The sequence below is a fragment of the Chaetodon trifascialis genome, chromosome 12 (genome assembly GCF_039877785.1).
Source record: "Chaetodon trifascialis isolate fChaTrf1 chromosome 12, fChaTrf1.hap1, whole genome shotgun sequence".
Taxonomy (NCBI): domain Eukaryota; kingdom Metazoa; phylum Chordata; class Actinopteri; order Chaetodontiformes; family Chaetodontidae; genus Chaetodon; species Chaetodon trifascialis.
In genome coordinates this window covers 10,927,934-10,954,650 of record NC_092067.1, presented here as the reverse complement: position 1 = coordinate 10,954,650, position 26,717 = coordinate 10,927,934, and the positions used below count along the sequence as shown (strand labels likewise).

The window sequence follows — 26,717 nt, the reverse complement described above, 5'->3', positions numbered from 1 at the left end:
TAAACCAGAGTCAAATTTCTTGCATGTGCACGAATGCTTGTCTAATAAAGCCGAATGTGATTGTGATTCTGAAAAGAAGAAGTGTAATTAATACTGTTAACGATGGCTCTGCTCCATTTAAGTGCGACAATAAGTCATGACAATGAGCTAGCACGATGGAATGAGTGAAGCTAAATGGATCGCAGCTCAGTTGATATTATTAAATACACCTGTGGTTTTCCTGCTGTATCATGTCAAAATGTCAGCCATGAAAAAGGTCTATACCAGAACCTTGAACTGGAGGCAGCTTAATGGAATTCAGGCATATTCTTTACATGTGAAAATGTCATTAATAAGTGCTTTATAATGACTAATAAAGAGCCAATATACTACCACTCTATATGCTACTAAGCGACCAGTTAATGCTGAATATGTGGACTTTAATATCAAGTGTTACCAAAGAAAAAGTGAATGGCTCACTTGTGATTTCAGCCTAAAATGTTCTAATGCTAAACCTTTTCTTTGACACAGAAAAAGAATAACATCTCCGGGACCAAACCAGGCCTTTGTTGTCAGACCGGCCAAATAACTAAAAGCCTACCAGCATTACTAATTGGGGAGCGTTCGCCCCCCAGCTGCCACCACACCACCACCAGCCTCGATCCTTCCACCAGCCCCCAGATCTGTTGGATCTGTATTCTGGGACATGGGGCTTGGTACTAGCTGCCAGAGTGCTATCATGACAGCTGCCATTGCTTTGACAGACTTAGTGAGATAAACACAGGGAGAGACAGAGGGCCCCAGTTGTTGTCGTCCAGATAAGTGAAGTCAGATGAGACTGCAGCACTCTCTTAGTCAATGAGAACAGGAGGGAAACAAGCAAGTTATTAAGACAGAGACCTCTCACTTAAATTGACTTAGAAGAGCTGGATTTCATAATGAGGCATCGTCAGAAGGGGAGAAAAGGGTCATTAAACTTTAGTAAAGGAACAAATCTCCAAAATGTCCATGTACACCCACTTAGTTCATTAAAAAGGTAAAAGGCTATGAAAGTGCTGTAAAAATAAAGTGCTTTAATATGCTTTCAAATGTCAGAGGAATATCCAGATCATCCACAAAGAGATCCAGTTATTCTTCATGTGGTGGTGACAGGTTGGCTGTTTGTGTGACTGTATATGCAAAAGGCCAATGGAACAAAGACAAAAGACAAACTTCAGATGCTAAATAAAGTGTCTGGTGAGTGCTGGGGACGAAACATCCTACCAATCTCTGCAGGGATTTAGCGATCCGGGAACACAACACCCGGCTAAATGACTGAAGATTTGCTGTGTCATATATAGACCCACATCACTGCTGCGGCACCGAGTGAAGGGAGCATGAAAATGTGCACAGGAGGTATTTAATCATTGTCATAAATTCAACATCAGGGGACAAAGCAAATACACTGACCGAAGAAATGTGCAACGGAGACAGGAGTGGAAAAAGAAGTAATGCTGCACTTTCACAAATGTCCTTTGAGAACCATTAAAAACCTTTTTTGGCCACTGCAAGAGTTCAATTACTTTAAATTTCATTTGTTCTTTCTTGGTTTTGTGTGACTGGTGGGATGTGTCCCTGCCTGTCTGTCATAATGCATGCTAGGATAGGAATCATTAAGGACACTAATCAGGTTTGAGTTTCCAATCATCCTTGATGACTGTTGCATCTGCCCCAGGGACTCTAGAATATACAGTCTATCTATATTGGGCAACATGTCTTATAAATAGCTCTGAATCTTTGATTCTGCAATGATTTGATTTTTCAAGCACGACCTTTTGTCTAATTTTGTTTTTGCTTCTGTGGTCATACAGTGAGGCTCCACAATGAGAAATCATAATCACAAATTCTACATCCTCTTCTCCCATCTGCCACATGACCATACCCCATTTAGGAAATGATTAAAACCTGATTTCAGTTGACTTGTTTGAGCAGTTGCAGGAGTCACATGCTATCATCGTTTGGGCTTCATTAGGTGAGTTGGTGTAAAATACCATGCACAAATGATACTGCAAAAATCCCTCAGTAAAGTCTTTGAATAAAAGTGTATTTAATTCTCACTGGACAATAAGCATGAAGTCCTCTGTTAAGGATGTAATTTTGCTGCCCTGCCCTCAATCTCACAGGCAACACAGGCCAGTATTTTTCTTGTCTCATTTAATTAGAACGTGTGTTTGTAACAACACTGTCCTATTGATGGAAGGATTGGACAATTCAACAGAAATTAAGCCATTAGTCTTCCTATAGTTCAGTCCAAGGACTTTAACAGAAAATACCATTATTCCAAAATGTAATGAGGCAATGAAATAAACGGCCGCTGTAGTCTTCTAATGTAGATTCCCACCTCAGATGACGTGATAGGCTTGTTAGCTTAGCTGACTGGAAACAGGGGCAAACAGCTTGCCTGGCTCTGTCCAACACTTTGTTTTGTTTTGTTTGTTTAATCTGTACAAAAACCAAAGTGTAAAAATTACATGTTATGGTTTTTACAGGGGCTTAAGTGTGGAACTATTTCTTGGCTGAGGGCAGCAAAAAAAAGTCTCCTGAAAAAAATATTTCAAGATATAACAGTAATTAGTGAGCTTGGGGGCTGGCAGGTGGTTTTTGTTATCTTTTGACCGAGTCAAACTGTTTGACCCTGTTTCCAGTCTTGGTGCTAAGCTAAGCTAACTGGCTGCCAGCTGTAGCTTTATATTGAAAGGACATACATACTGTAAGTGTGGTGGCTACCTTCTCAGCTAACTCTCAGCAAGAAAGCAATTAAGGGTATTTCCCAAAATGTCAAACTATTCTAGTATCTAGTAAGGTAATTTAGTCTTTGAGAGTCTTTGACATCAAATCAGGCTGGTGGTAGACTTCAACAAATTCCTGCTGTACTCTTGCTGAGCTGCAAGTATTCCATATTCACACACTGGGAGCCCAAAATGACTCTGTCCCCCTTCATCAGTCCTAATTGCCCATTTGAGACCTTCTTTATGACGCTGCATGTTCTTTCAAGTCAGTTGCTCAGATCCATTTCAAGCAGTGCAATGAAGTTCTTCCATAGGATCATGTTGGATCTTGGATGACCCAGAGAAATTCCAGTCCAATTGGTTGCTGTGGCATTAATGATTAACGGTCCACTGGTGATAATGGGGTCTGCCAAGCTTGACCTTTCCACATGGCTGTATTTGCAGCAGAAGTAAGCACCAGGTTTTAGCATCACGATAGCCTTGCAGTGCCCAGACAGCTGCACCTTTATCCCCTGGCCTTAGCAGCTGCGGTGGAGGCCTCGATCAACTGGGGGAGGGATAACTGTGTGCCTGTAGAACACAGGCAAGAAGCAAAGGCTGGTGGCCGGGGGGCAAGGACTGAGGGCATGCTAGGGCAGTTCTGGGCTCCGGCTTTTAACTAAAAGCAGCAAACATTGGAAGCATGAACGAAAGATGCCACATTTATGTTGTCTGGCAGAATAATCTAATTAAATCTTTTTTTTTTTTTTTTTTTCAGTCTTGTTCTCAGAACCAGTACAACGTCGTCTTCTGTCTGATGAACTGTCATCTGACTTCAATTGTGCCTTCCCCCACAGTAATGGCTAATGGACAGTATTTCTCATTTGGGAGGCTGAGCCTGTACTAGAGGTTGTCTGAAGCTTCTTATATCACCTGACCTTTTATCTAATCCCAATACTTCATTCATGGTTCTGATTAGTAAGGTAGTGGTGGACACCCCTTTTGTGGGACGCCACTACGTTTAGCACAATAGATTCTGCCTCCACCCAAATGAGTGTAAATAAACTCAGACAAGTATAAGCTTGAACTTGTAGAAGAAGAAGAAGAAGAAGAAGTTAGTTGCACACTACATGCACACACGCCATGCTTCCATGAAATTATTTTCCCCACCTTTAACCCATCCTTGGTCCGTTCTTCCGCCGCGGCATACCAGGAGTGGTGGGCTGCCAGCTGTCAGCGGCGCCCGGGGACCCAACTCTGTTCGTCACCATTGGTCAGGTGGTGATCTTCTTGCATGTTTTTAGTGGGGGTTATTTAATACCCCGGGATACCCCCGGGTGAACATAGGGAGAACATGCAAACTCCGCACAGAAAGGCCCCCTTTTTCCTCGAGCAGGCACTGAAGGCATGGTGGAGGACACGCCACCATCGCCCACAGCGGGATTTGAACCGGGACCTTCTAGCTGTGGGGCGACAGTGTTACCACTTGTTCCACCGTGCCACCCCATTGTATTACTGGATGGATTACTGGATTTTTGGGGGGGTCAAATTTCCTTCTTCATACGTTGGAGGGGACGTAAACCCTGATCCCCCTGCGATTAGTCACATGCAGTAGCATCCATGACAGCATTGCTAAGATATGCTGCTACACAGAAACTGAAAGGTCTCTGGTGCTTTTTTCAATTGACAATTGGAGCACCTTGCATATACAGTAAGATAAGTAAAGAAAACATTGTTTTGATATATATGTATACACACAGACACAGACACACGCACACACACAGACACACACACATATATATGAAATGTAAAAGATTTTGTCATACATATCTCCTTGTCAGCGTCAATTATATAAGACCAAGAGTATTAGCCATGAGAGCAGCTGTGTGAGGCTGCACATCAACACAGCGGTGCTTTGAGCTAAATGCTAACATCAACATAATAACATGCTCAGACATGACAACGCTGACATGCTGATGTTTAGCATCTAAATCATTTTCACCATCTTGGCTTAGCATGTTAGTGTGCTAACATGTGCCTGTTCGCACATTATTAGAGCCCATAAACACAAATTAGAGCTGAGGCTGATCGGAATGTTACTGTAAAGTACTGGACAAATTAAATCCTGGTCCTGAATCTTGAGAAGAGCATGAAAGTGTGTATCAGATATCATCCATACAATAGGTTGTTTCATTTCTCTCAAAATCACTCGAGGACCAACCGGGGTCAGCAAAGTCAGTTGGGGTTCATCCACTCGGGAATGTACAATACATCTGATACTTATTATATTTCAGTCTGAAGTGTTAGGCCAGACCGTCTGGTAGCTATGCCGATAGCGTGCCGAAAAAGAGCTCTTTTTACACATGACACAATACACACAAATATGCATACACATAGACACAGCACAAACACAACACTTTGTGATGCACGGATCTCTTTGTGGCGGTCTACAAATAGAGCACTTGAATCTAGTGACGCATTTTCTCACTGGAGAGTGTCCAGGGACCACCAGGTCAGGAAAACCTAGTGGGAAGAGCATGGGGTAGATGGAGGGTGGTGCAGCAGCGTAAAAAAAAAAAAAGAGTGGGGCTGCAGAAAATAGAGCGACAATTTTCTTAGAAACTATGTGGGTGTCTGTCATTACCAGGTATTGAATGCATGTTCCCCTGTGAGGAGAACTATGGGAAGGCACGGACAGATGAGATACACAGCTTATAGGCACAAATGTCACGGGACAACAATCATTGACATCTGAACCTTGGCATCCTTACCAAAAACACTCATCAAAGTCCACATGAAGATTTTGGCATTTTGTAACATGTACAGTACGTGTGTGTGTGTTTGTGTGTGCAACATTAGGATGATAACTGTAGATTCTTTGATGTAAAGAAACCAGCTGTTGATAAGGCTGTTGTGGAGAGGAGCAATTCAATTCAATTCAATTCAATTTTATTTGTATAGCGCCAAATCACAACAGAAGTTGTCTCAGGACACTTTCCATATAGAGCTGGTACAGACCAAGCTCTTTTATCTACAAAGAAACCAACAACAAGCAAAAATATTAGCAGGATAAAGCAGCAGTTAAGTGAGTGAATCAGTGGGTGAGCATGAACTGAGTGACCTTAAAAGGCCACATGGGCTCGCTGGTGACTGAATGAGCAAGTGAAAGGGGGCCTCGGGGTTATCTCTGTGAAGCGTCACTTTATTTATAGATCATCTCAAAAAAGATTCCCTGCCCCCTTGATACCTCCCACCCCTCCCCTCCCCCATTTTCAATTAGCCCCTGATGGGTGGAGTAATGCAATCAGGAGTAAGTACAGCTCAGCCGCAGCCTCTTCTCTCAGTCTGCCCCAGACTCCGCACAGGCACACACTCCTCAGATAGGAAGGTAAGACCCAGCTCTGCTCAGCTGCTCCACTCTCCATCCATTCACTCGTCCATCTTTCCACCCATTCGCCCTGTCACTGGTCTTCATTCAGCATGTCTTCCATTCTGCGGGATGCAGCTGCTCACTGTGCTCTCCTCCTACCTGCCTCCCCACCTGCCTGCTCACGTTGTCCCTCTTTCCACCTGCACAGTGCCTTCACTATTTAACCACCTCTTCTCTCCCCACCTTCTGCCCTTCTGTCTGCCTCAGAGACAGAGCCTGACTCCCTTCTTTCATTAAATCATTTCAGTATCTTTTTTTTTGTCCAAAAAGTTGACAGCCCAGAGTTCATTTCCACCCTTCTTTCCTCCCTTTTCATCAAGCTCACACTCCCTCTCAGCAAAAGCCTGTTGATAAACGTGTCTGCTCCTCACTTGTCATTAAACAGTCGCATCTTTCATTTTGGCAAACTAGTTTTTCCTATTGCTTTTCTTTTTTGTTTTTGTGGTTTTACAGGATTTGACACCCTTCACATGCTTTTGGTGTGATGAAACTAAGTATAAAATCTTTTAGTCACGCTTTCTAAGTGTGGAGAAAGTATCTGTTAATACAATACAGCAACGAAGGGATTTGAAAGGTTTCTAATAAGAGGTTCCCAAAAATACTGTATAGAATATATATTACAGTATGCAGTAGCTTGTAACTTTACCTTTAATGGTAGGGTTAAGGTTTAACTGTGTGTGGACTGTAACAATTAAAAGGGACATTCTCAGTTGAGAGCTTAATTTGATTTAACATTTAATTTCATTACCCACTCACACGGCTATTAGTTGAGTCTGTTGTTTGTATTTAATTGAGCAAACATTCCTCCTGAATTATTGCTTTGGAAGAGCAGAATATGGATGAAATGAAGCTCAAAATGAAGAGAGTCTTAAGCACCTTTCTGGAAGCATGAATAAAGAGTTGTACTTAATTGCTTTTTCAATTCGACTATGAACAAAAATGAAGCGCACAGACTGGAAAACAACTGCAAATTCAAACAAAACAGAGAGTTGATTGTGTGGGTGAAAACATACTGGAACTTTCTGGGGATAGACCAGGCTGTACAGTGGTCACACACTTGCCATGCAACTGGCCGCAGCTCAGTTCAGCATCAAGCAATTTGCATTGAGAGACTCTCAGATGGGCAGCATCAAAGAGACCCCAGAAGCTGGGAAACAGCTGCCTGACATGTCTGAATAGCTGCAGGTTTTATTTGTGGCAGTTCAGATTATCCTGTTTTTATTTTTAGGAGTCAGATAAATCCTTATATAAGCTAGGTGAGTCATGGTGGGAGCAGCAGACAATGAGGGAATGCGGGAGGGGTTGAGAGTAAGTCAGAGCAGAAAGGACGGTCAGATTAAACGTCTCAACTCCAGCCAGATGAAAGATACTAACCTCTCGAGTGTCGGGAACATCACAAATCACTCACGGATCTCATGTTGGACCACTGATGTTGGAATACACGGCGATCACAAATAGATAAAGGAGAAGAATTTCTGACAGTCTAATAAAACACTGAGATAAAGGGAATAACAAGAGAGGCAATTCGTTAAAAACAAAAAATGTGAAAAATTAGAAAAGCAGAAAAGACTCAAACAGCAGTCAGGAGGGAATGTATGGTCAAAGCTTTGCTAAGGAATTAAATGGACACATAAACAGTAGAGCGTGTGTCTCTATACCACTAACAAAGACACACATACACACAGTCAAATATATAGCCCACACTAACAGAGAGTAAGAGTGTTTAAGCACAGGTGGGATAACCAGAGGGCTTAACAGGTGGACCACAAACAGCTGCAGACTGCGAGCAGCCATTATTACAAGTGCCATTCAAACCCACTTATACACTGACACACACGCACTCACTCTCTCACGTACACACATGCGTGATGACAAGGGATACTGTGCTCTGGTGCTGACAGCTGGACGTGAGTTGATGGATGGTCAGTGTAGAGTGGCATGGTGAGCGCTGGCATGCAGCAGGGCAAAAGTTGACTGTCTCTGAGCAGGAGTGATAGGAGTTATTTATATCCTCCTCCTCTGTCGCCTTCTGCTTCTGACACCGAGAACAAACTGAAGGGCTTCGGAGAGATGGGAGAGAGAGATGAAAGTGTAAAAATGTGACACGGAATGTAATGTGAAGGATCCTCATGCCAAACGTTTCCTAGAAAACACACATTGCTTGGAACTTTCTATCTCTAAGAATCTGCTCTCTGCGGAGTACTAGTGTCACTGCAAATATATACATCCAAAATGACTGTCTACCACACCAAATGTTATTTAGGTGATGTAATATGCAAAACCTCCTTTAATAATCCAGTTAAAGGTGTTTCATATGTGGTGTGAACCAGATGTGGCAGTCTACCTCAGCTTCCACCTCTTCTCTCTGTGTCCTCTCTCTCAGGTGAGTGACTCTGGGTCAAAATGGCCGAGCGCTACGACTGCCACTACTGCAAGGAGTCCCTGTTTGGGAAGAAGTATGTTCTGAGAGAGGAGAATCCCTACTGTGTGAAATGTTATGAGAGCCTGTACTCCAACACCTGTGAGGAGTGCAAGAAGCCCATTGGCTGCAACACCAGGGTAAAAGAAAAGTAACAAATTGTACATATGAGCCCTAACGCTTTTCTGCACATCTCTGTTCTGAACAGTAATTATCACCAAAGTGAGCGTAGCTCTAAAGGTCCGTCTGCTTTTGTTGTAGGATCTGTCCTACAAGGACCGTCACTGGCACGAGGAATGTTTCAAGTGCTTCCAGTGCAAGCGCTCGCTGGTGGACAAGCCCTTCTCCACCAAGGACGAGCAGCTCCTCTGCACTGAGTGTTACTCCAATGAGTATTCCTCCAAGTGCCACGAGTGCAAGAAAACCATCATGCCAGGTAGGAAGAAAGCCGCGAAGAGAGCAACATATTCAACTTAAGCTGACACATCAACACGTTAAACTGCTCTCTTGCAAGTCAACTCCATCGTCACCCCAAGTTAGACAGTTAATATCGCATTTATTAGCACAGCTGGTGGTAAAAATAGTCCATGCTTAAAAGTAAAATCTAAGTAGATTGTGTCATGTCAGAATAGCGCATCTGTTTACTCTGCTGACAATGCTGCCAAAGGTATATGAACAATAAAGCAGTGTAATCCTGTTAGGCTAGATGTGTACAGCAGACCATGTGAATATAGAGTCCGTCCTTAGAGCCTTTGTTTTAAAAATACATTTCAACTGTTTTTAGGGGGTTGACAAGGAAGAGTCCTCCCCTAAAATATGTCTGAACCAGAGACCTTTAGGTGAAAAGAGCAAGAAGGACACTTTTAGGGCATTCTTTAAGGTTAAGTTTATGATTTTTAGAGGTTTTCCTTTAGAATCCATGTTGACCGGCTTTAAGTTATGCATTTGTGGCCAAAGTCACAGTAGTTCAGGCCAATCAGCCCTCTGAGGAACTACTGGCAGCTATGGGCAGTAGCATTTAGGAAATTTCTCTTATTTCCACAGACATTACTAAAGATTCAGAGGTTAAGCTCAAGTTTTTCCATAAATTTGACAGACTGTTCTATATGGACATTGTTTTGACTCCAAAATGCACATTTTCAGTTTTTCTAATTGTGTCTTATTGCTGTTCCCTTCATTAACTCCATCCATTCCCTTCCTTCCTTTATGTTTCTCCGAAGGCTCCAGGAAGATGGAGCACAAGGGGAACAGCTGGCATGAGACCTGCTTCACCTGCCAGAGATGCCAGCAGCCCATTGGCACCAAGAGTTTCATCCCTAAGGACAACAGCAACTTCTGTGTGCCCTGCTATGAGAAGCAGTTTGCCATGCAGTGTGTGCACTGCAAGAAGGTCGGACACCCAACTGTACAAACCCTCAAGTGTGACTGATTTTCAAAGTAGTGCTTTCCATCTTCACTCAAAGAACTATCTTTACGTCTGCGTGTCTTGCTCCCTCTCATCAGCCCATCACCACCGGCGGGGTGACCTACCATGACCAGCCGTGGCACAAGGACTGTTTCCTGTGCACTAGCTGCAAGCAGCAGCTGTCTGGCCAGAGGTTCACCTCGAGAGATAACTTTGCCTATTGTCTCAACTGCTTCTGCAACCTTTATGCCAAGAAGTGTGCCTCCTGCACCACCCCCATCAGCGGTAATCATCATTTATCAACTGACTGGTCTCCCTTAAAGAAAAAAAGGATAGTTTATAAAATGTGTCTTTGACTTGTTTGACTTGTTCTTCACTTTCAGGTCTTGGAGGCAGCAAGTACATTTCCTTTGAGGAGCGCCAGTGGCACAATGACTGCTTCAACTGTAAGAAGTGCTCCATGTCCCTGGTTGGCCGCGGCTTCCTCACTGAACGGGATGATATCCTTTGCCCAGAGTGTGGCAAGGACATCTAATTCAGTCTGAGGGGCAATGGATACATCTGATTGGTTGACCATGATTTGATAGAGAAACAACAGAGATGCAGAAAATATTGTCAGAACACAGCATCTTTACTGCCGAGCATTACCATGAATGTACATTATTGTGTGTTGTGAAACTACTAACGGTGTTATTTGAATTTAGAAAGTCTAGGTTAAATGTTCACTCTTTGAGAAAAAGGCATTACTAATATAATAACTGTTGGCATGACTGTAAAGACATTTGCTTATGAAGCATCGACATGTTTGCAGATAGACACTGTATGAAGCATTTTCAAATAAATCTACAATATTAAGGTAGATTATCTGCTTTGAAGTGTAAAATAACTACTGCTTTATGCATGGATTAGCTTGATGCTGTAATGAGTAGAGGGTTTGTGAATAAGTTCTGAAATCCCCAATTAAATATAATAAGTCTTTACTCTTATAATTGCTAACTGTAGCTGTGCTTGAAATCACATGAATTTCAGAACTGAATGCAAAGGTTAAGATAGGTGGGTCTAAGGCCTTAAGAGGAATTTTTTCCTTCTGATTTCTTCCAACAATATTAGTTTACGAGTATGTTAAATACTGTGCATGTTCAAATACCGGCAGGATAACATTGGTTACAAAGCTGAAGAGTTTTCTACTGTAATTAAATCAACAAAAGTGTTTCATTGTATTGAGACACTTTATTTAAAAAACTGTTGGTACAAACATGACACTGGATTTGACAATGGATTCAAAATGCTTTGTGAATCTTGTTCCTGTCTACATCCATTTCAAAAGCCTGTAACTGCAAAGTCAATTCATCCACAATTCCAAATAAACAGATTTCAAAAAGACAAATCTTGCTTTAGTCCATATTCCGTTCTTTTGTCTGAATTATCACAGGGTGATATTCAAATATCTGCTTCCTCTGCACCAAAATGGTTATTAAGTAATGGGTTTTGATTCAGGTGCATAAGAAAATTGTTTCATTTCAAAGTTATGTGCGATGATGTACGCACGATATTTTCAAACCCTGAACATCTTGTGAAACACCAAAGAGGTTTGAATAAAGCCAAATCTCAGTGGAAGTGAATTCATGGAGAACAAAAATGACACCAGTTCAGAATTTCAGCATGAGGTTCAGCCTCGTCTGTGGTTTGTATTATTTAAAGGTACACCAGAGAAAAAGTAAAAGAACAGCGAGTTAATAAATTAGAAACGAAGCCCAGGACAAATCAGTGCTGGAGGCTCTCTTACCAAAACCATCTGTGCACAGAAACAGATCATCAATAGCCAGAATCTCCTTAAATGGTATTTCAGAAAACGAAAGTCCTGTTGCTCGTTTGGTCCTGCAGAGAGTCTCCCTGTGTGGGACTTGAGGAGAGTTGCTGATCATTGATGGTAAGGGCACTTGAGGTTGTGGAAAGCAAAAAGGAAGCTTGTGACTTCAAAAGCAGGAGGATCTCCAGAGCACCACCCCCTCCTGTCAGGTGTCAGAGCAGAACGAGAGCTGTGGGGCGGCCTTGAAACTCACAGGTAAAAAGGGTTTTCATGCCCTTTCGTGATGCAATTAGTGTGAGAACTACTGTATGATGGGAAGAGTGCAAGCAGTGGAAAACATCATTTGGTAGGAGGGGAAAGGTCTGTCCTTTAGAGTCTGAGCTCCCGTCAGGTCTGTGTGAACAGGGGTCAGGGCCATGTCACATGCTGGATCTTTTTCTTCACCTCTGTTGACTTCATTGCATCCTGAAGAGGTATTACAAAAAGTGGTTACAAAAATAAGCAATGCAACACATACTGCAGTTTACTGTTGATCCTTGTAATCAATAATTGTAATAATTGTATGGATGCAAAGTAATTTCTATCATTAGGTGATAGGTCATTTCTTTCTGACAGTTTGTGCTTTTCCACACAATTTGACCTTTGCTGTCAATCCTTTGAAGCTCAAAGACATTATGAGGCAGTAAATTCAGTCTTTTCAATATACTGTATATCAAAGAATCACCTGTACTACGGAAATATTGATGCATGATTTCCATCCCAAATACAATATAAACAATACAATTAATTGCATGAAACACAACAATCATGATAATTGTGCACATATTCCTTGAATCCCACAGTAAATTTGCGTCTAATGCCTCACTGAGGTGAAAAAGTTCCTACCGAGCTGTTTGCTTCTTGCTTGAGGCTTGTGTCTGAGTCACTGCTGCGATGGATGGATGAGGAAGAGGAAGAAGTGTTTGCAGCCAGCCTGCGGATGGGGTTGGACAGGTTTGCAGCAGGTGGAGGTTTTAACCTGTCAGTGATTCCTGTTGACACGCTGGTTCCCTCTGGTTTCTTTACTTTTAGCGGGCCAGAGTAAGAGGAACTGCCATCAAACACAATCAGAGGCCTTTTCCTATTGTGGTCGTTGCTAGAAGTGGAAATGGCCAAACAGCAACAATCAGTTGTTTGAACTCATGTTCTTAACAAGAGCTCTGTTTTCGAGCAGGTGCAAAGGGAGAGGCACTGAGCTGACATTTTTTTGGAGGCACACTGAGATTAATCCCTCGCCTGTATCAGTTTGGTATTTTGGTGACTCACCGCGCATTGCAGTGGGAGGAGGGACACAGCAGAGGGTGTACCATTGCCAATCCAGCAGTGTAATGCAATCTTAGTGCCAAGAATGACCGTGTTTTGTGAAATCTACTGCCCACCTGCTCACAGCAGGTCAACTGCACAGCACACCTGAGTTCTGTCACAGAATTGGTGAGTACACATACATACAAACTTTCATGTGCGTTTCACACCTTTTAAACTGTCTGGTTTGTGATCACACAGAAAAAATAGTTTTCTGATTGAAGCATTAATGCCTGCGGTGCAGAATAAAGAGCAATGACTGATTCTTATGAGCAGCTGCCATCTACAGTGGAGCTCATAGCTCATGCTACAGGCCCTTCCTACACTAGTATCACCTCTCTTTCCAACCATCTGACTACTCACATCATACTGAGATGCACTGATTAAATTAAAGGGATGTTCCTAATCCATCACATTTGACTCAGATGTGACCAATCCACAGCAATCCTGTGCCTCATGTCACCTAAAAACCTAAAAATCATTCCAATCAGCTCCAGGCAGAGACGTACATAGCTTTTAAAGCTGCGGAAGAGAGAGCATTGGTTTAGGTCTCTGAATAAGTATGAGGAAGGGGGAAAAAAGATTGATGAATCGCTATTAAATATGATGAATGAATCAAATCAAATTTTTCACTAGTCTGGTCAGGTAGACACGTCACAGCAATGACCAACTTGATTTGACAGAGAATCCAGTATTTCACCAGCAGTGGTGATGAGTACTGTCCTTAAATTACAAATATGCAGTAATTGTACTTTACTGGCTTTAGTTTCTACTTACTTCTCAAATGAAGATTTGCGTATACAAAACAGTAAAAATGTTCCTCACACATGAACACATGAGAATTAATAATCTATTGATATAATACATCATTTTTGATTTAATTTTGTTTTACTTAAGTACCATTTTCCGTATAAGGCTCACTTGTAACAGAATATTTTTACAGTGTGGCATTAGTACTTATACCTGAATAAAGGATTTGAATACTTAATCAGTGTTCACCAGACTGGTCTGACCTGCTGGACGCACTGCGATGTTAAAGTAGCCTATGAGCTGCCCAATAAACACTGTAAAGTCAACCTTGAGAGGCTCCAGTGCAGCCAGCGTCACCTGTCTGACCTGTGCCCGGCCGGGGTCTGCCTCCCTCGGCTCTTCTCCATCCTCCTGCCCCAGCGGCTGTTCGGTAAAGTCCTCTGCGGGAGAGGAATGACGTGACGTAGGTAAATCTCTGTGAGCCGGTCCCGACTCTCGCAGTCTCTGGTACTGACATGTTTCTGATTCGGACAGAAAGAACTGTTAGCTCACATCACCGGATAAGACTAACAGTAGAAAGCCGCAGCTAACGTGATGCCGCCTGTTAGCCGGTATGCTAACATTATGGCATCCTTCCTGCGCTACCTCCACATTTTCCACGTTTCTCTCGACACGTGAACTCACCTCATTTAGGATGAGTTGCATAAACTCTTGAGACAACAGCTCAGGGTGCAGTAAAAGATCCACATCCGAGGAACTAACAGCCTTTCCATCTTTTCCCGTGGAAGTCGCCATATTTGATGGTCACCTCTTCCCGACATGCACCGCGTCATAACAACCCGTGCGCAGAAACAGTCGCTAGTGAGTGAAGTCCTATCTGACAAGTAAACATAATTCATTTGCATCAGCAAAGAAAGCGCAAACTGCAGACTTCACAAGACCAAAACACATACTGACATTACTCTGAAAACTTAGATCTTTTTAGATAACATGTTGCAGCTTTTGGCCTAATTGTTCAATGTTATTTTTAAGAATACAATCATTCTACAAAGTTAGAAACAGCTAAAATCAAAGGTGATTATAGACGTCTGAATGGTGTAAAAATTATAATCTGATTATTATGATAATAAATGCTATAAATAACTGAATTAAAACCCAGCTTTTACAAATTTGCCCAGTGCAAAACTTATAAAACTTGAAAGAACATGTTTCAATTGTTCTATTGACATAAAATAAAAAGTGCCTGATTTAGTTCATATTCCTTTCTTTTGTCTGTTCATGTTTGGTGTTGTGCTATTTGGTGAGTATTGTTATTTATTAGAGTAAAATGATGCCCACAACTTTGAAAATAAGACCCAAGCAGAATTATCCTTTAACATTGCTTCAGGTTAATGTTTCTGGTCGATAGAAACAGAAGACTTTGTGATAGTTGTGTCTTAAGTGGAGCTGTGCTTCAGCAGTTTTGTCAAACACGTCATGATATCCAGATACAGTGAAGGAGTAAAGCAGTCATAAAAATGTAGAGGCCCTTCAGTTTGTGATGTCTTGTCTTAATGAGTCATGTGTCTCTGTGTCTCCATGATGTCCTGTTTAGTGATTAATCACATGCTGATTTAACCATTAGTCCCACTGGTGGGCGTCATTGCCCCCTCATGCTCTGTATTATTCAACACAGCAGTTGGCCCTGAACAGACCTTTAATTAATGGCAAAACGTTTTCAATTAGAACTCCTGTCCAGTGAACAAACAAACTGGATCCACATCTTTCAGACTGAAAGGAGCAGAAAACATTTTGTTTAGTGAATTCTTAATGACAACACTTTGTTTAATTTGTCCTTACAGTCCTGGAATAATGTGTTGGGAGTCAATGCATCTCGGCTCTGGGACGTTACACCAACGTACAGAGTTTCCAAATTCATGAAAGCTTATTTTCAAACCAAAACCATGTCCCTGAGTCATAGCTGCTGCCATCGCCTCAGATCAGAGCAAAAATCTCCCTTCTCCTAATGTCTTTGTGGTTGCTGTAAATTACTTGTTAGATCCAGTTCCAAGTGAAGTGATTAAGTTAGTGCAAGAATGTGATTTCAGAACCATTAGGGCATTAAATTAAGATGGAGAAATCATGCACTGGTTGTCACATGTTGGCACATGAGTAATAATAATCTTAATCTTATATAGCAGCTCAGGGCATGAGTAGATTCAAAATTCATGTTTTTTTAAGTGAAACAAAATAGTTATTTGGTGCAATAATGAGGCTGAGATCTCAGCAGGAAATGGAGCTGACTTAATTTGTAATGAAAGAGCAGCACCACCTTCCTGTGGTGTGGCCCGGATTGGTGCATTGACTTGTTGTCCTCTGTGATGCGGACAGGTTGAGACAGCTGACAGAGGAGCACAGGTGAGGCAGAGATGTGATGTGGAAATGTGAGGACACGCTGTCCAGGTTCAGGCAGAGACTCTTTGATGTCACTGGATGGATCGTCAGTGCAGGAAAACAGAGGAATCAATAAATGGTATCACATATTGTAAAGTACATCAGCCTGCGCCACCATCATTTTCTACATCTGATCAAATCTAACATGGAAACACAGAAATGAAGTTTTTTTTTTTTTTTATATTTCCACTCTCTCTTTATTTTTTCACTGCCAGGCTCTTTTCACCTGAATCAGATGAGCTGAGCAGAGCAGCTGAGTAAAACCAAAAGTAGATTCAAAATTCATGTTTTTTTAAGTGAAACAAAATAGTTATTTGGTGCAATAATGAGGCTGAGATCTCAGCAGGAAATGGAGCTGACTTAATTTGTAATGAAAGAGCAGCACCACCTTCCTGTTTTGTGCTGCAATACAGCCTCTTTTTGGATGGCTGAGGCTGCCAGTGTTATTTACGATGGGCTTTCAGCTTCATAGCATTAATGTAAGCATCCCAAAATCAGCGCAGTGATAATTTATGAATATTCAAATACCACACTTTTAAAACGCTACACACAGGGCATTCTCTTCATTTGGCCATTCAGCACAAGCAGGCCTCACTCTAGAATTCAGTAAACAAACCACTGTGTATGTTATCAGATATATATCCACTTACAGTGAATAAACGTTTTTCGTATCCCAGCAACTCTGCAACCTATTTCTATTATGCACCGACGTGCTTTATGTACATTGTAAAAGCAGCTGGCTAGATGTTTTTCATTTGAGCACAATGGTCAGTCAAGAGAACCAAATTTATTTACCCAGTTTGGTCACTCGTAACACAATAATACAATCAAGTAAACATTCACAGCTCAATAACTGACACGCTGCTTTGTTAACACACTCGTGGTTTGAAGTAAGAACTCACACAGGGTTGTGATTCAGCACAAAGTTCATGAACATGTGTTTGTAAGTCTAAGCTTACAGACAGTCGTTGGGCTGAGAACAGCACTTAACATCAACACCGTGTATTCTTTTCCTGTGAAACTCATCACAACTGACAATAGCATTATTATCACCACTACTACTCAAAGACTGAAACTTGAGTCACAGTCTGAAGAAACAGAATGACACTGATGAGACACCTCAGGGACAAAATGAAACAGAGAAGTAAACTGACAGCAGAGGATATGAACATTGTTTGAATGGCAGTAAGTTAGAGACCAGTTACAGTTAAACTAACTGGTTTATTTTGACTGAAAGTTCTTTGTTGATCTTGGAAGCAGCAGACAAAATAATCTCACCACAAGGTCCACTCATCCCAGAGCTTTCCATCGTGCCACATGATCCTCCTCATCCGATGGAGTGGCCCGTTTGTCATGTAATTGTCAAGGTTCAGTCTTCATTTCTCTGAGCACTTTAAGGACTTCTCATCCATGTTGGCACAAAAGCTGAGCTTGAAAGTTCTTTCCTGTGGTGAGAATATTTTGTCAACAACCAGAATATTCTTTAAGGTGACCTTTAGTAGCCCCTGATTGCTTTTTATGAGGAGAAGGGAGAGTTAAAAACAGCTGACAGCAGTGCATCGTCACGCTGGTCCTCCTCGTCTCACACCGCTGACTGAGTCTCGCTGCACACATAGATGTTGCTGGGCCTCACTCTCCTGCGGCTCCTGCCCGGCACTCTGGGACACAGTCTGCAGCTCTTGGGAATGAACTCCTGACAGGCCTCCCTGAACTTCCTGATCCTCCAGCAGTAGATGACAGGGTTGAAGACCGTCTTCAGGTAGCTGAGCCACAGAGCGCCTATGCTGATTGGGTAGAAGACGGAGCTGTAGTAGAACTGCCGGCTGAACACGGCCAGCAAGCTGACCACCGTGTGCGGCAACCAGCACACGGAGAAGCCGACAAAGAGGATGAGGATGGTGGTGAAGGCCCGAGTCTTGAAGCTCATGTCCACCTTGATCTGAGGGGGCCGCTGCAGCCCTGTGAGTCTCATTTTGCTGACTTGGTTGAGGGCTGGCAGGCAGGAATGCTCATTGGTGTGGTTGTGGATGCGCAGGGTGTTGCGGCGCACTGTGTTGAGGATGCACATGTAGGAGTAGAGCATGACAGCAAATGGCACAAAGAATACAGCTACTGCCAACAGCACTGTGTATCCACGGTCTGCCAGAGAATCACTGTATCCCAGCACACACTGCGGCGCCCAGGCACCCCCGATACCTGCCGCACCTGTCCTCCACCCAACTACAGACGGCAGAGACACACACAGGCTCAGCACCCACGAGCCTGCAATCAACAGTTTAGCTCTGTGTGGGGTCAACTTGTCCTGCCGCTGCACGATGATGAGGAAACGGTCCACGCTGATGATGAGGAGGATGGACACCCCCTCCAGGACGAACAGCCAGTAGAGCATGATGGACGCTCGACAGAAGCCGCTCCCAAAGCTCCAGTCAGCAGTGGCCACAGTGACTGCAGTGAAGGGCATGCAGAGCAGAGAGAGCATTATGTCCGAAAAGGCCAATGTGGCGAGGAGGAGGTTGATAGCAGAACGCATGGCAGGTTTCTGGTAAACAATCAGACACACGATCGCGTTGCCCAGGAAACCAATAGTGATCATGAAGATCATTATGGCTGCCAGGGTCACACGCAGAGTGACTGATATGACGGGAGTAGCAGCTTCCGATGGGAGGTTTTCTGCTGCTTCCTCTGCTTTGTCCGGCTCCATGAAGTCACACTCCTCCAGCAGGCTTTCATTACTGAAAGCCATAGCAGCTACTATCAAAGGATATCAGCCCGTAAGAAGACGCATGTCTGAATACTGTTGTCATATACACATTAAGTTGTCTTCCAGCAGTTGGTCCCCCATGGCAATATCTGAGATGCAAAGACAAGAACAACCACATGTGGTATTTTGTAATACTTTGAAACAGTGAGAGAAATAAAGAACAGTTAAAACACAACCCTGACTCTAAATGCTGTGTAAAACACAAATGAAACAGAATACAATCAACTGCAGAAGAACTGTGTTCATTGACAACACTGACTTTACACTGACACTATCACCTGTTACCAATGAACCTGTTTACCTGTGGAATGTTCCAAACAGGTGTTTTTGGAGCATTCCACATCTTTCCCAGTCTTTCGTTGCTCCTGTCTCAACTTGTTCGAAACGTGTTAATATCATGTATATAAGTACGTTTTACACAGCATCCCAACTTTTTGGGAATTGGGGTCATACATAAAGCTCTATACCTGTCAAGGTGTGCGATCCATGATTTTAAGAGGTGCATGACCTTATTGTGCTGCCTGTCTCATGAAAAGCTGCTGTAAACATGCCTTAACCACAGACAACCCTGACTGTCTCATCAGATAATCAGAGGTGTTCAGCTGCTCCGGGATCTGTTACTCGGTGATAATTGCAAATTTGAAACAGTGAGAGGAGGAATGACGTCCCTGTGATGCTGACAGATTTATATAAGCCATGGGATCAACCCACAGACGCACCACAGTGAGACATCCAGTCACACAGGACAGAGATGTGCGGCTCACTGGCTTGAATGAGGTTGATGATTAACAGTTGAGCTCTGCAGATTCACATGGGCACATATACAAACATTCACACCACCTGCCCTCCAACGCACACACATCACATGTAATGTTTCAAATGAATAGAAATACACACATTTACACAAGCATAGTACAAGCTCTGATACCGTTGCTGGTCTGCTGTCGACTTAGCAGAAGCTCATTCCTGGGTGACGCCTCAGCCTCTGATGCAACCTCGATAAAACAGAGAGGCATCCTCAGGACACACATGCACACACACACACACACACACACACACACACACACACGCGGGACACGTCTGTTGCTGTTGTTTCCGCCTCCTGCTCCTGGTGGTGGGAGTGTTAACGATGTGTTGAGGTCATTCTGGTATTCAGGTCTCAGATGTGGTCCTCCCAGGTGGACTGGCACTCAAGAGCTGAGAAACAAGAAGACCATTTAAGGGTCACAATCTCCATGCTTAATACCCCGTGATTGTGCAATCACCTCGATGGAACAGGCCTTTCTTTTTTACAGCAGACATTTGGCTTGTCAGAGTAGTGGGTGTTACTAATAACATTATCAACGGCTTTGTTTGTTTGTCTATTCTTGTGTCATTGTTTAGATTGTACAGTTTTTATTTATTTTCTTTTTAAATATATAAATATATATGTCTTGTCACAGAGGTTGAGAGTAACGTAATTTCAATTCTCTGTTTGTCTTGTACATACTGCAGAATTGACAATAAAGCTGACTTTGACTTTGACTTTGTTCTGTTCAACTGTCCCAGTAATCGTAACAGTGAGCCAGCATGAATCATACCAGGACCCTGACACTGGAGCAGGTGAATGGAACGCAGCCATCATCAGTTTAATAAGCTACACGTGTTTTTCATACTGTGACATGTCAAAATGTCTTCCATGAAAAAGGCCTGAGAATTCAGTCATTGTTCTCTCCACACAGCTCGGCTGACCCACAGGTAAGAGGAAGTGGTCCTCTCGTGACGCCACATTCTTGCACAAAACCCCTCATAGGCCAGTGCACAGTGTTGCTGCTTGTTGCCATGGTAACAAGGTCACCGGTTCCAAGGCAACGAGCAGCCCGTCCTCTCCCATGACAAAATATTTTCTGTATCACAGCTTTGTTTATAACTGACTTATTCAGGGTGTGGGGATTCATTTTGAGCAAAATAGAACTTAAAAATCTCTTTTTTTTATTGAAACAACAAAGATGTCTCACTGTCAGACATGAGGATGGAAAACACAAGTGTGTCTGTATCTGTGCAAGGTCTTGTTTCATGACATTATCTTTTGGTTTAATCAATAAAGCAATAAACACATTTATTAAGTTCAATGTAAGACATTCATAAGTGTGTTAGAGGAAAAACAACAGAAATGACAGCACAGGCTGGAGGTAGCAGAAACAGTGGGATCATGATGTCGCCCACACGACAATAAAACTAGACTAACTGGCAGTCAAATGCCTCAAAATGTGAACTTTAGGCTTTTTAAATTTCGAAAATGACGAGGTGCAAATTATGTCAAGAGGATAATGAGCGGACTTGCCCTGCAGGGGGCTCCTGCTGCTTATTTCAACAAAAACAGGTGGTTTTACTCAGCTGCTCTGCTCAGCTCATCTGATTCAGGTGAAAAGAGCCTGGCAGTGAAAAAATAAAGAGAGAGTGGAAATATAAAAAAAAAAAAAAACTTCATTTCTGTGTTTCCATGTTAGATTTGATCAGATGTAGAAAATGATGGTGGCGCAGGCTGATGTACTTTACAATATGTGATACCATTTATTGATTCCTCTGTTTTCCTGCACTGACGATCCATCCAGTGACATCAAAGAGTCTCTGCCTGAACCTGGACAGCGTGTCCTCACATTTCCACATCACATCTCTGCCTCACCTGTGCTCCTCTGTCAGCTGTCTCAACCTGTCCGCATCACAGAGGACAACAAGTCAATGCACCAATCCGGGCCACACCACAGGCATCAAAGACAAAATACCTGGTTTTCCTCTGAGCCACGAGCAGGACATTCAAGCAATGAAAGCGTCTCATCTCTAAGCGTGAACCAGGCAGAAAAAGCCCTACCTCGACGCTACAGTCGATCCCAGCTCTCATGCTCGTCTCTCGTCGAGCCAGTCAGCTCGGTGATGGCGCTTCTCTTCCGGTGCTTGTCCAGCTTTTCCCAAAATATCCTGCTTTGAACATTTTGCTGCCGTATCGATCGCCATCGTGCCGCCTGCGGATGATGCTGACGCCAGAGGAGCAGGTGGTCACTGATTTAAAGGAGCAATGCGGCAAATCATTTATTCACAAGCTGCAATGCCAAAGAGAGAAAGAAAGCTCCCAGTGTTATTATAAGAATAGTAATGGGGGGGACAAAAAACTAACACACCAACAAAAACAACAAACTTCAACAACATCAATATAAATGGATATATTTGCAGTATTTGGATTAAAAAAAGCAAAGATCATGTCTCATTGATCTGTTATGAACAAAAATCTCACACACAAGTCTAATATTCAAAACAATCTCCATGTTAATGATATACTGTAGTCTTCGAATTATGGATGGAATGGAATTACAACATCTAACTTCCACTTAAGCCTCATTTCCAAGCTTTTTAATTTCTCCTCACCTCTATCATGGATGTATTTAATCATCAATCCTATTCAGTCATGACAGACAGACTCACATCCAAGCTTGGAGTCTGGTGTTCTCCTCTTAAATTAATACATTGTTTTACAGGTTATTAGTTCATTAATCCAAGTATCTTAATTTGAAATATATTTTTTTCTTTCATCATTATTCTTATTATTTGCCACCGGGTCAGTGTACTCCTGTAGTCTAACAATTCAGAAACCTGCATTAAACATTTTGTCCAGGAGATGGCAGCATTGTATCATACCAGCCTTTAGCTGTTGAAGTATTTTTGGGACATTTTTGTGTTAGTATGTTTCTGTTTTTAGGTATGTGTGTTTTTACATTTTAATTTCAAACTTGGTTAAAGCTGCAGCGCCTCTGTTTAGAGCATCACATGTTCATAATAATTTTACAGCCTCTGCTTTGACTCAATATATTGATTAAATTCTCATGTATTTTGGAGAGGAGGTATATCACGCATCAGTGATGGCAGTGACAGTGAGTCCAGATGTGCAGAACAACATCTACACACAGAGATTTTCTGAAGGTAATTAAATTGTAATTAATTTCGATTTTTTTATGAGAAAACGGTGCATTCTCAGTGCTCACACACAGACACAGGCCTCCATTCACACACTTAGCATGCAGGCGGAGATTCTTTTCATGGGCATGCTTGTCTAAATTGGCATTGTGCCCATGTGTTGAACATGCCCATCAAACCAGTTCCACTCCACCGGTCTGGCACATGCATGCTCGTCACGTTCAGTGGCACCCACACAACAAGCTTGCTAGTGAGAGAATTCATTTCCCTGTCCATTATTCCACAGATGTTTGCTTTAATTTCTTCCTGATGGAGAGACTTTGGTACTCCATCATTCACCAAAAAAGCAAACACGGGCAACGTGAAGGATGTTCACCACTAAATCAGAATATTCAGAGAAGTAACAATATTGACTGAGCCTTGCATAGACAATGTTTGTGTTACATTTGAATACATTCACGCACAAGTAAATTACCATTACAACCATCTAAATGCACTTTGTTGGGTCTTTTATTCATGCCTCTGACTCCAGGTAGGAGTCATACGTGTCATGAGTTTTCACACTGAGTCAGCCGCAGCGTGTTAATCAGTGTTAGACTTTAGTGGTTAGCCAATCTCCACTATGTGAAAATAATTAACACCAAACAGTGGGGACTGATAATGTGCAACCCACGGTGAAATAGCTGTAGATTATAACTTTGCGGTTGTTGAATAATTCTTTGAGTAGGTGCACGTTTGTGTCTGTTGTGAGACAAACTGTGAGACGCAAACAACAAGCACTGAAGAGGGGATTATCATGCAATAATTGCTTTATGTAAAGTACCCCTGAACAAGGCTTTAAGAGCAGTTATGAGCAATTATATTAGTAGTTTTTATTGCAGGAGGTAATAAAATCCTTCATGTGTCACAGCAAACAAACCCCGTTTCAGTCGTACCAGTGGTGAATTTATGTTAAATTTAAGTGGCACATATATGCATGAGCACTGACTGCACATTTTGCTGTCATCACAAGCACAGACGCTCTTCATGTGAGCTTTTGATTGAGGGGTTCTGGGTTCACGTTACAGTAACATCATCAGCTTGTACCCTCAGATCTCAGCATTAATATTCAGAGACGACACCTAACGTTGTGCAATGACAAAACCCTTTAAAGGGCTTTTTATCCCCCCATTCCAGCCTTATCTCCCATCTTTACATCGCTAAGCTTTGAGGGGATCACAGTGCAATCCTGCAAGCTTAGATTTCGCCTCCATTTTTTATCAGGAAACTTAGGCCTGTGCAGCCCGGTGGGAATACATCATATTAAGAGGCATCGGTAGACGATTACAGTCAGCCGCGGTACCACCTTTCCACTTCTGTGTGATGTTAGCGTGGTGGCTGACAGCATGCAGAAGTTGTGTTTTGCACTAACAGTGTGCGTTCAACGTGCAGACTGTGAACGGTTGTCATGACAGACTGCTGTATGTGTCTTTTTGCTGTTTGCATTCAAGCGAATTGACATGCTCACTACGCCACTCTGTAGCAAGTCTGTCAATAACAAGTTCGCCCTGATGAAAAATTTCAGGAAGTTGTCACTGAAGTGAAGAACAGACAAACAATGACCTTAATGGGTTTTTTACAACCAAACCCTTTGACACATTGGTTCACTTGTGCCAACTGTATCTTCTTGGCATCAGAAACAGGTGAGGTATCACCAGCATGTCCTCCCCCTACGTCCTCGTCTCCCTTCAGCCTACTAAGGGATTTAAAATTGACCTGCAGTGACAACGGCCGAATAGGCTGACATATAAAGACCCATTCAAACCACTCATTCATACAGTCACACAGCTATTTATAAACCCACAAGGTCAGACTTTCCCTTTCCCTAAATCCTGCCAATGTTCATCAAAGACACACACATACCTTGCACACTTTCTGGCACGTGTGTGTACCTGTCTACTTGTGTTTTAACTGTAAAGGTAAGATTTATTTTAGTATTGTTAGAACTGAATTTGCTCCAAAAGCAACAGAAATCCATAAAAATAATGTGATCAAGAATCACATAAATAGTGACAGAGATAGCAGAAATGTCACCTGTGTGTTTCCAGTGTCAGTGTGGAGGCTTCTGGATGACATCCAGTGAAAACAGAAAACTCACACTGTAATTAAAAGTGTAACGTTTGCAGTAATGCTTTAACTTCCAGGTTTGAGTTTATTCCTTGGTGTTCTCAGCAGCTACTGTACCAGCAGACCTTTGACCTCCCTCTGAGTTTCACTACAACCACTGCTTCTGCTTGGCTTTTTACAGGACTCCCCTCATTATATTCATTATCACTGAGATATTTGCGATGGCCGCTCGTGTATGTGTGTGTTTCTGTATGAGATGTGTGTCATGTTTGTATGGATCCCAGACAGCTAGAAGAAGCACAGATTGTTTCTCAGCACCAGCGGCCCGAGCTTCTTGCTGCCTATCTGCCAAACCCATCATCTGTGGCAAAAGATCCGCTGCCTCGTGTCACTCCATCTCGCCGTCACCTTGGCAACCGCTGGCGAGGTGAACTGCCAGCTGGGATAGCCGACCTCTGTTGGCCACGTTCCACAGAGCTGCAGTCCGTATATCACTGCCACAGGATGTATGCAGCTGGACCGATGTGCTGTACATCACACAAAAATGTGGAGACAAACTCCAAGAACAGACGTATGTGATGAGTTCAGTGTGTTTAAACAGAGTTAACGCAAGCAGGAAGCACAAAAACTGGGATATGGTGTTGGCTCGTCACAGATTACTTTGATTGATGTTACTGTATAAATGGTGATAACTTAATGAAGCTGCTGCAGCTGCAACTAATGATTATTTTTTGATGAATCCGCCAATTCATTTTTTAATGAATCTTTTTAGCTAAAAACTGTGAAGAAAAAGGCAAAATATGACTTATAATTTCGAAGAGCGTAAAAGGATGCGTTCCAGTAACTTTTTGTGTTTGTCCAGAAGTCCAAAACTCAAAGCTATTTAGTTTATTATCAGATATGGCAAAGAAAATAATCAAATCCTCACATCTAAGAAGCTTGAACCAGCGAAGCTGCGAAGTTCATCAATTTTACTTTAAAAATGAATGAAACTACTGATTATCAAAAATGTGTTAGTTTGATTTTTCATCTTGATTGATCTTGACTAGTCGTAGCAGCTAGAAGCTGCAAGAAGGTTCAGACAAAATCTTTTTAAAATAAGACTTTAATTCTACACCTTTCTATCGGCTTCTCAGGAGAGATTATTTAAATTACCATTTTGGTTTATTTGACAATATCTATTGAAAAGCAGCAGACTAAATGTTGCACTGCAAAGGTGTGTGTGTGTGTGTGTGTGTGTGTGTGTGTGTGTGTGTGTGTGTGTGTGTGTGTAAGGATGGCCATCTCAGATGTCTGAACACAATTCTTTCCTTATGTCAAATTTATTAAATAATTAGTCTATTCCATGAAAATATACACAGTGGAAAAAATAAATAGTACAAATCATCACACAGGAGTACACAGCAGACTTACTTGTATATAACTTTAGGGAAATGTTTGCTTATTTTAAAAAATAAGTTTCTTGTGAATGAAAACACCATACTGGAATTATTTGAAATCGCTCTTTGACCACCTTAAGCTGTGTCACAACATAAATGCACCAACGCACAACACAAAGGTGAGAAACACATTTGAAGGAAGATAAATT

The 26,717-nt window shown here is 42.3% G+C and overlaps 4 protein-coding genes across 7 annotated transcripts in view; 1 reads left to right on the top strand and 3 right to left on the bottom strand.

Annotated features, from left to right (window-relative positions):
• Window positions 1-26,717, bottom strand: part of coa5 (cytochrome C oxidase assembly factor 5) — a 220,527-nt gene that overhangs the window by 102,893 nt on the left and 90,917 nt on the right. The window lies entirely within an intron of this gene.
• Window positions 6,059-11,023, top strand: fhl2a (four and a half LIM domains 2a). Its single transcript, XM_070975795.1, has 6 exons — window positions 6,059-6,114; window positions 8,540-8,715; window positions 8,837-9,011; window positions 9,796-9,965; window positions 10,079-10,265; window positions 10,364-11,023. The coding sequence occupies exons 2-6, from the start codon at window positions 8,560-8,562 to the stop codon at window positions 10,513-10,515; spliced, it is 840 nt and encodes a 279-aa protein (XP_070831896.1). The 5' UTR covers window positions 6,059-6,114; window positions 8,540-8,559; the 3' UTR covers window positions 10,516-11,023.
• On the bottom strand, window positions 11,194-14,697 carry c12h2orf49 (chromosome 12 C2orf49 homolog). Of its 2 annotated transcripts, none has more exons than XM_070975986.1 (4): window positions 14,566-14,697; window positions 14,239-14,402; window positions 12,676-12,925; window positions 11,194-12,255 (listed from the first exon to the last, which is right to left on the bottom strand). In XM_070975986.1, the coding sequence occupies exons 1-4, from the start codon at window positions 14,674-14,676 to the stop codon at window positions 12,199-12,201; spliced, it is 582 nt and encodes a 193-aa protein (XP_070832087.1). In that variant the 5' UTR covers window positions 14,677-14,697; the 3' UTR covers window positions 11,194-12,198. The 2 variants fall into 2 exon arrangements, with proteins under 2 accessions (XP_070832087.1, XP_070832088.1); XM_070975987.1 differs by having other exon boundaries at window positions 14,248-14,402.
• gpr45 (G protein-coupled receptor 45) lies at window positions 17,082-22,093 on the bottom strand. 3 transcript variants are annotated; one of them, XM_070976613.1, is made up of 3 exons: window positions 21,927-22,093; window positions 20,004-20,272; window positions 17,082-19,164 (listed from the first exon to the last, which is right to left on the bottom strand). In XM_070976613.1, the coding sequence occupies exon 3, from the start codon at window positions 19,055-19,057 to the stop codon at window positions 17,897-17,899; it is 1,161 nt and encodes a 386-aa protein (XP_070832714.1). In that variant the 5' UTR covers window positions 19,058-19,164; window positions 20,004-20,272; window positions 21,927-22,093; the 3' UTR covers window positions 17,082-17,896. The 3 variants fall into 3 exon arrangements, with proteins under 3 accessions (XP_070832714.1, XP_070832715.1, XP_070832716.1); XM_070976614.1 differs by having other exon boundaries at window positions 17,088-19,164; window positions 19,973-20,272; XM_070976615.1 differs by lacking the exon at window positions 21,927-22,093 and having other exon boundaries at window positions 17,088-19,164; window positions 20,004-20,360.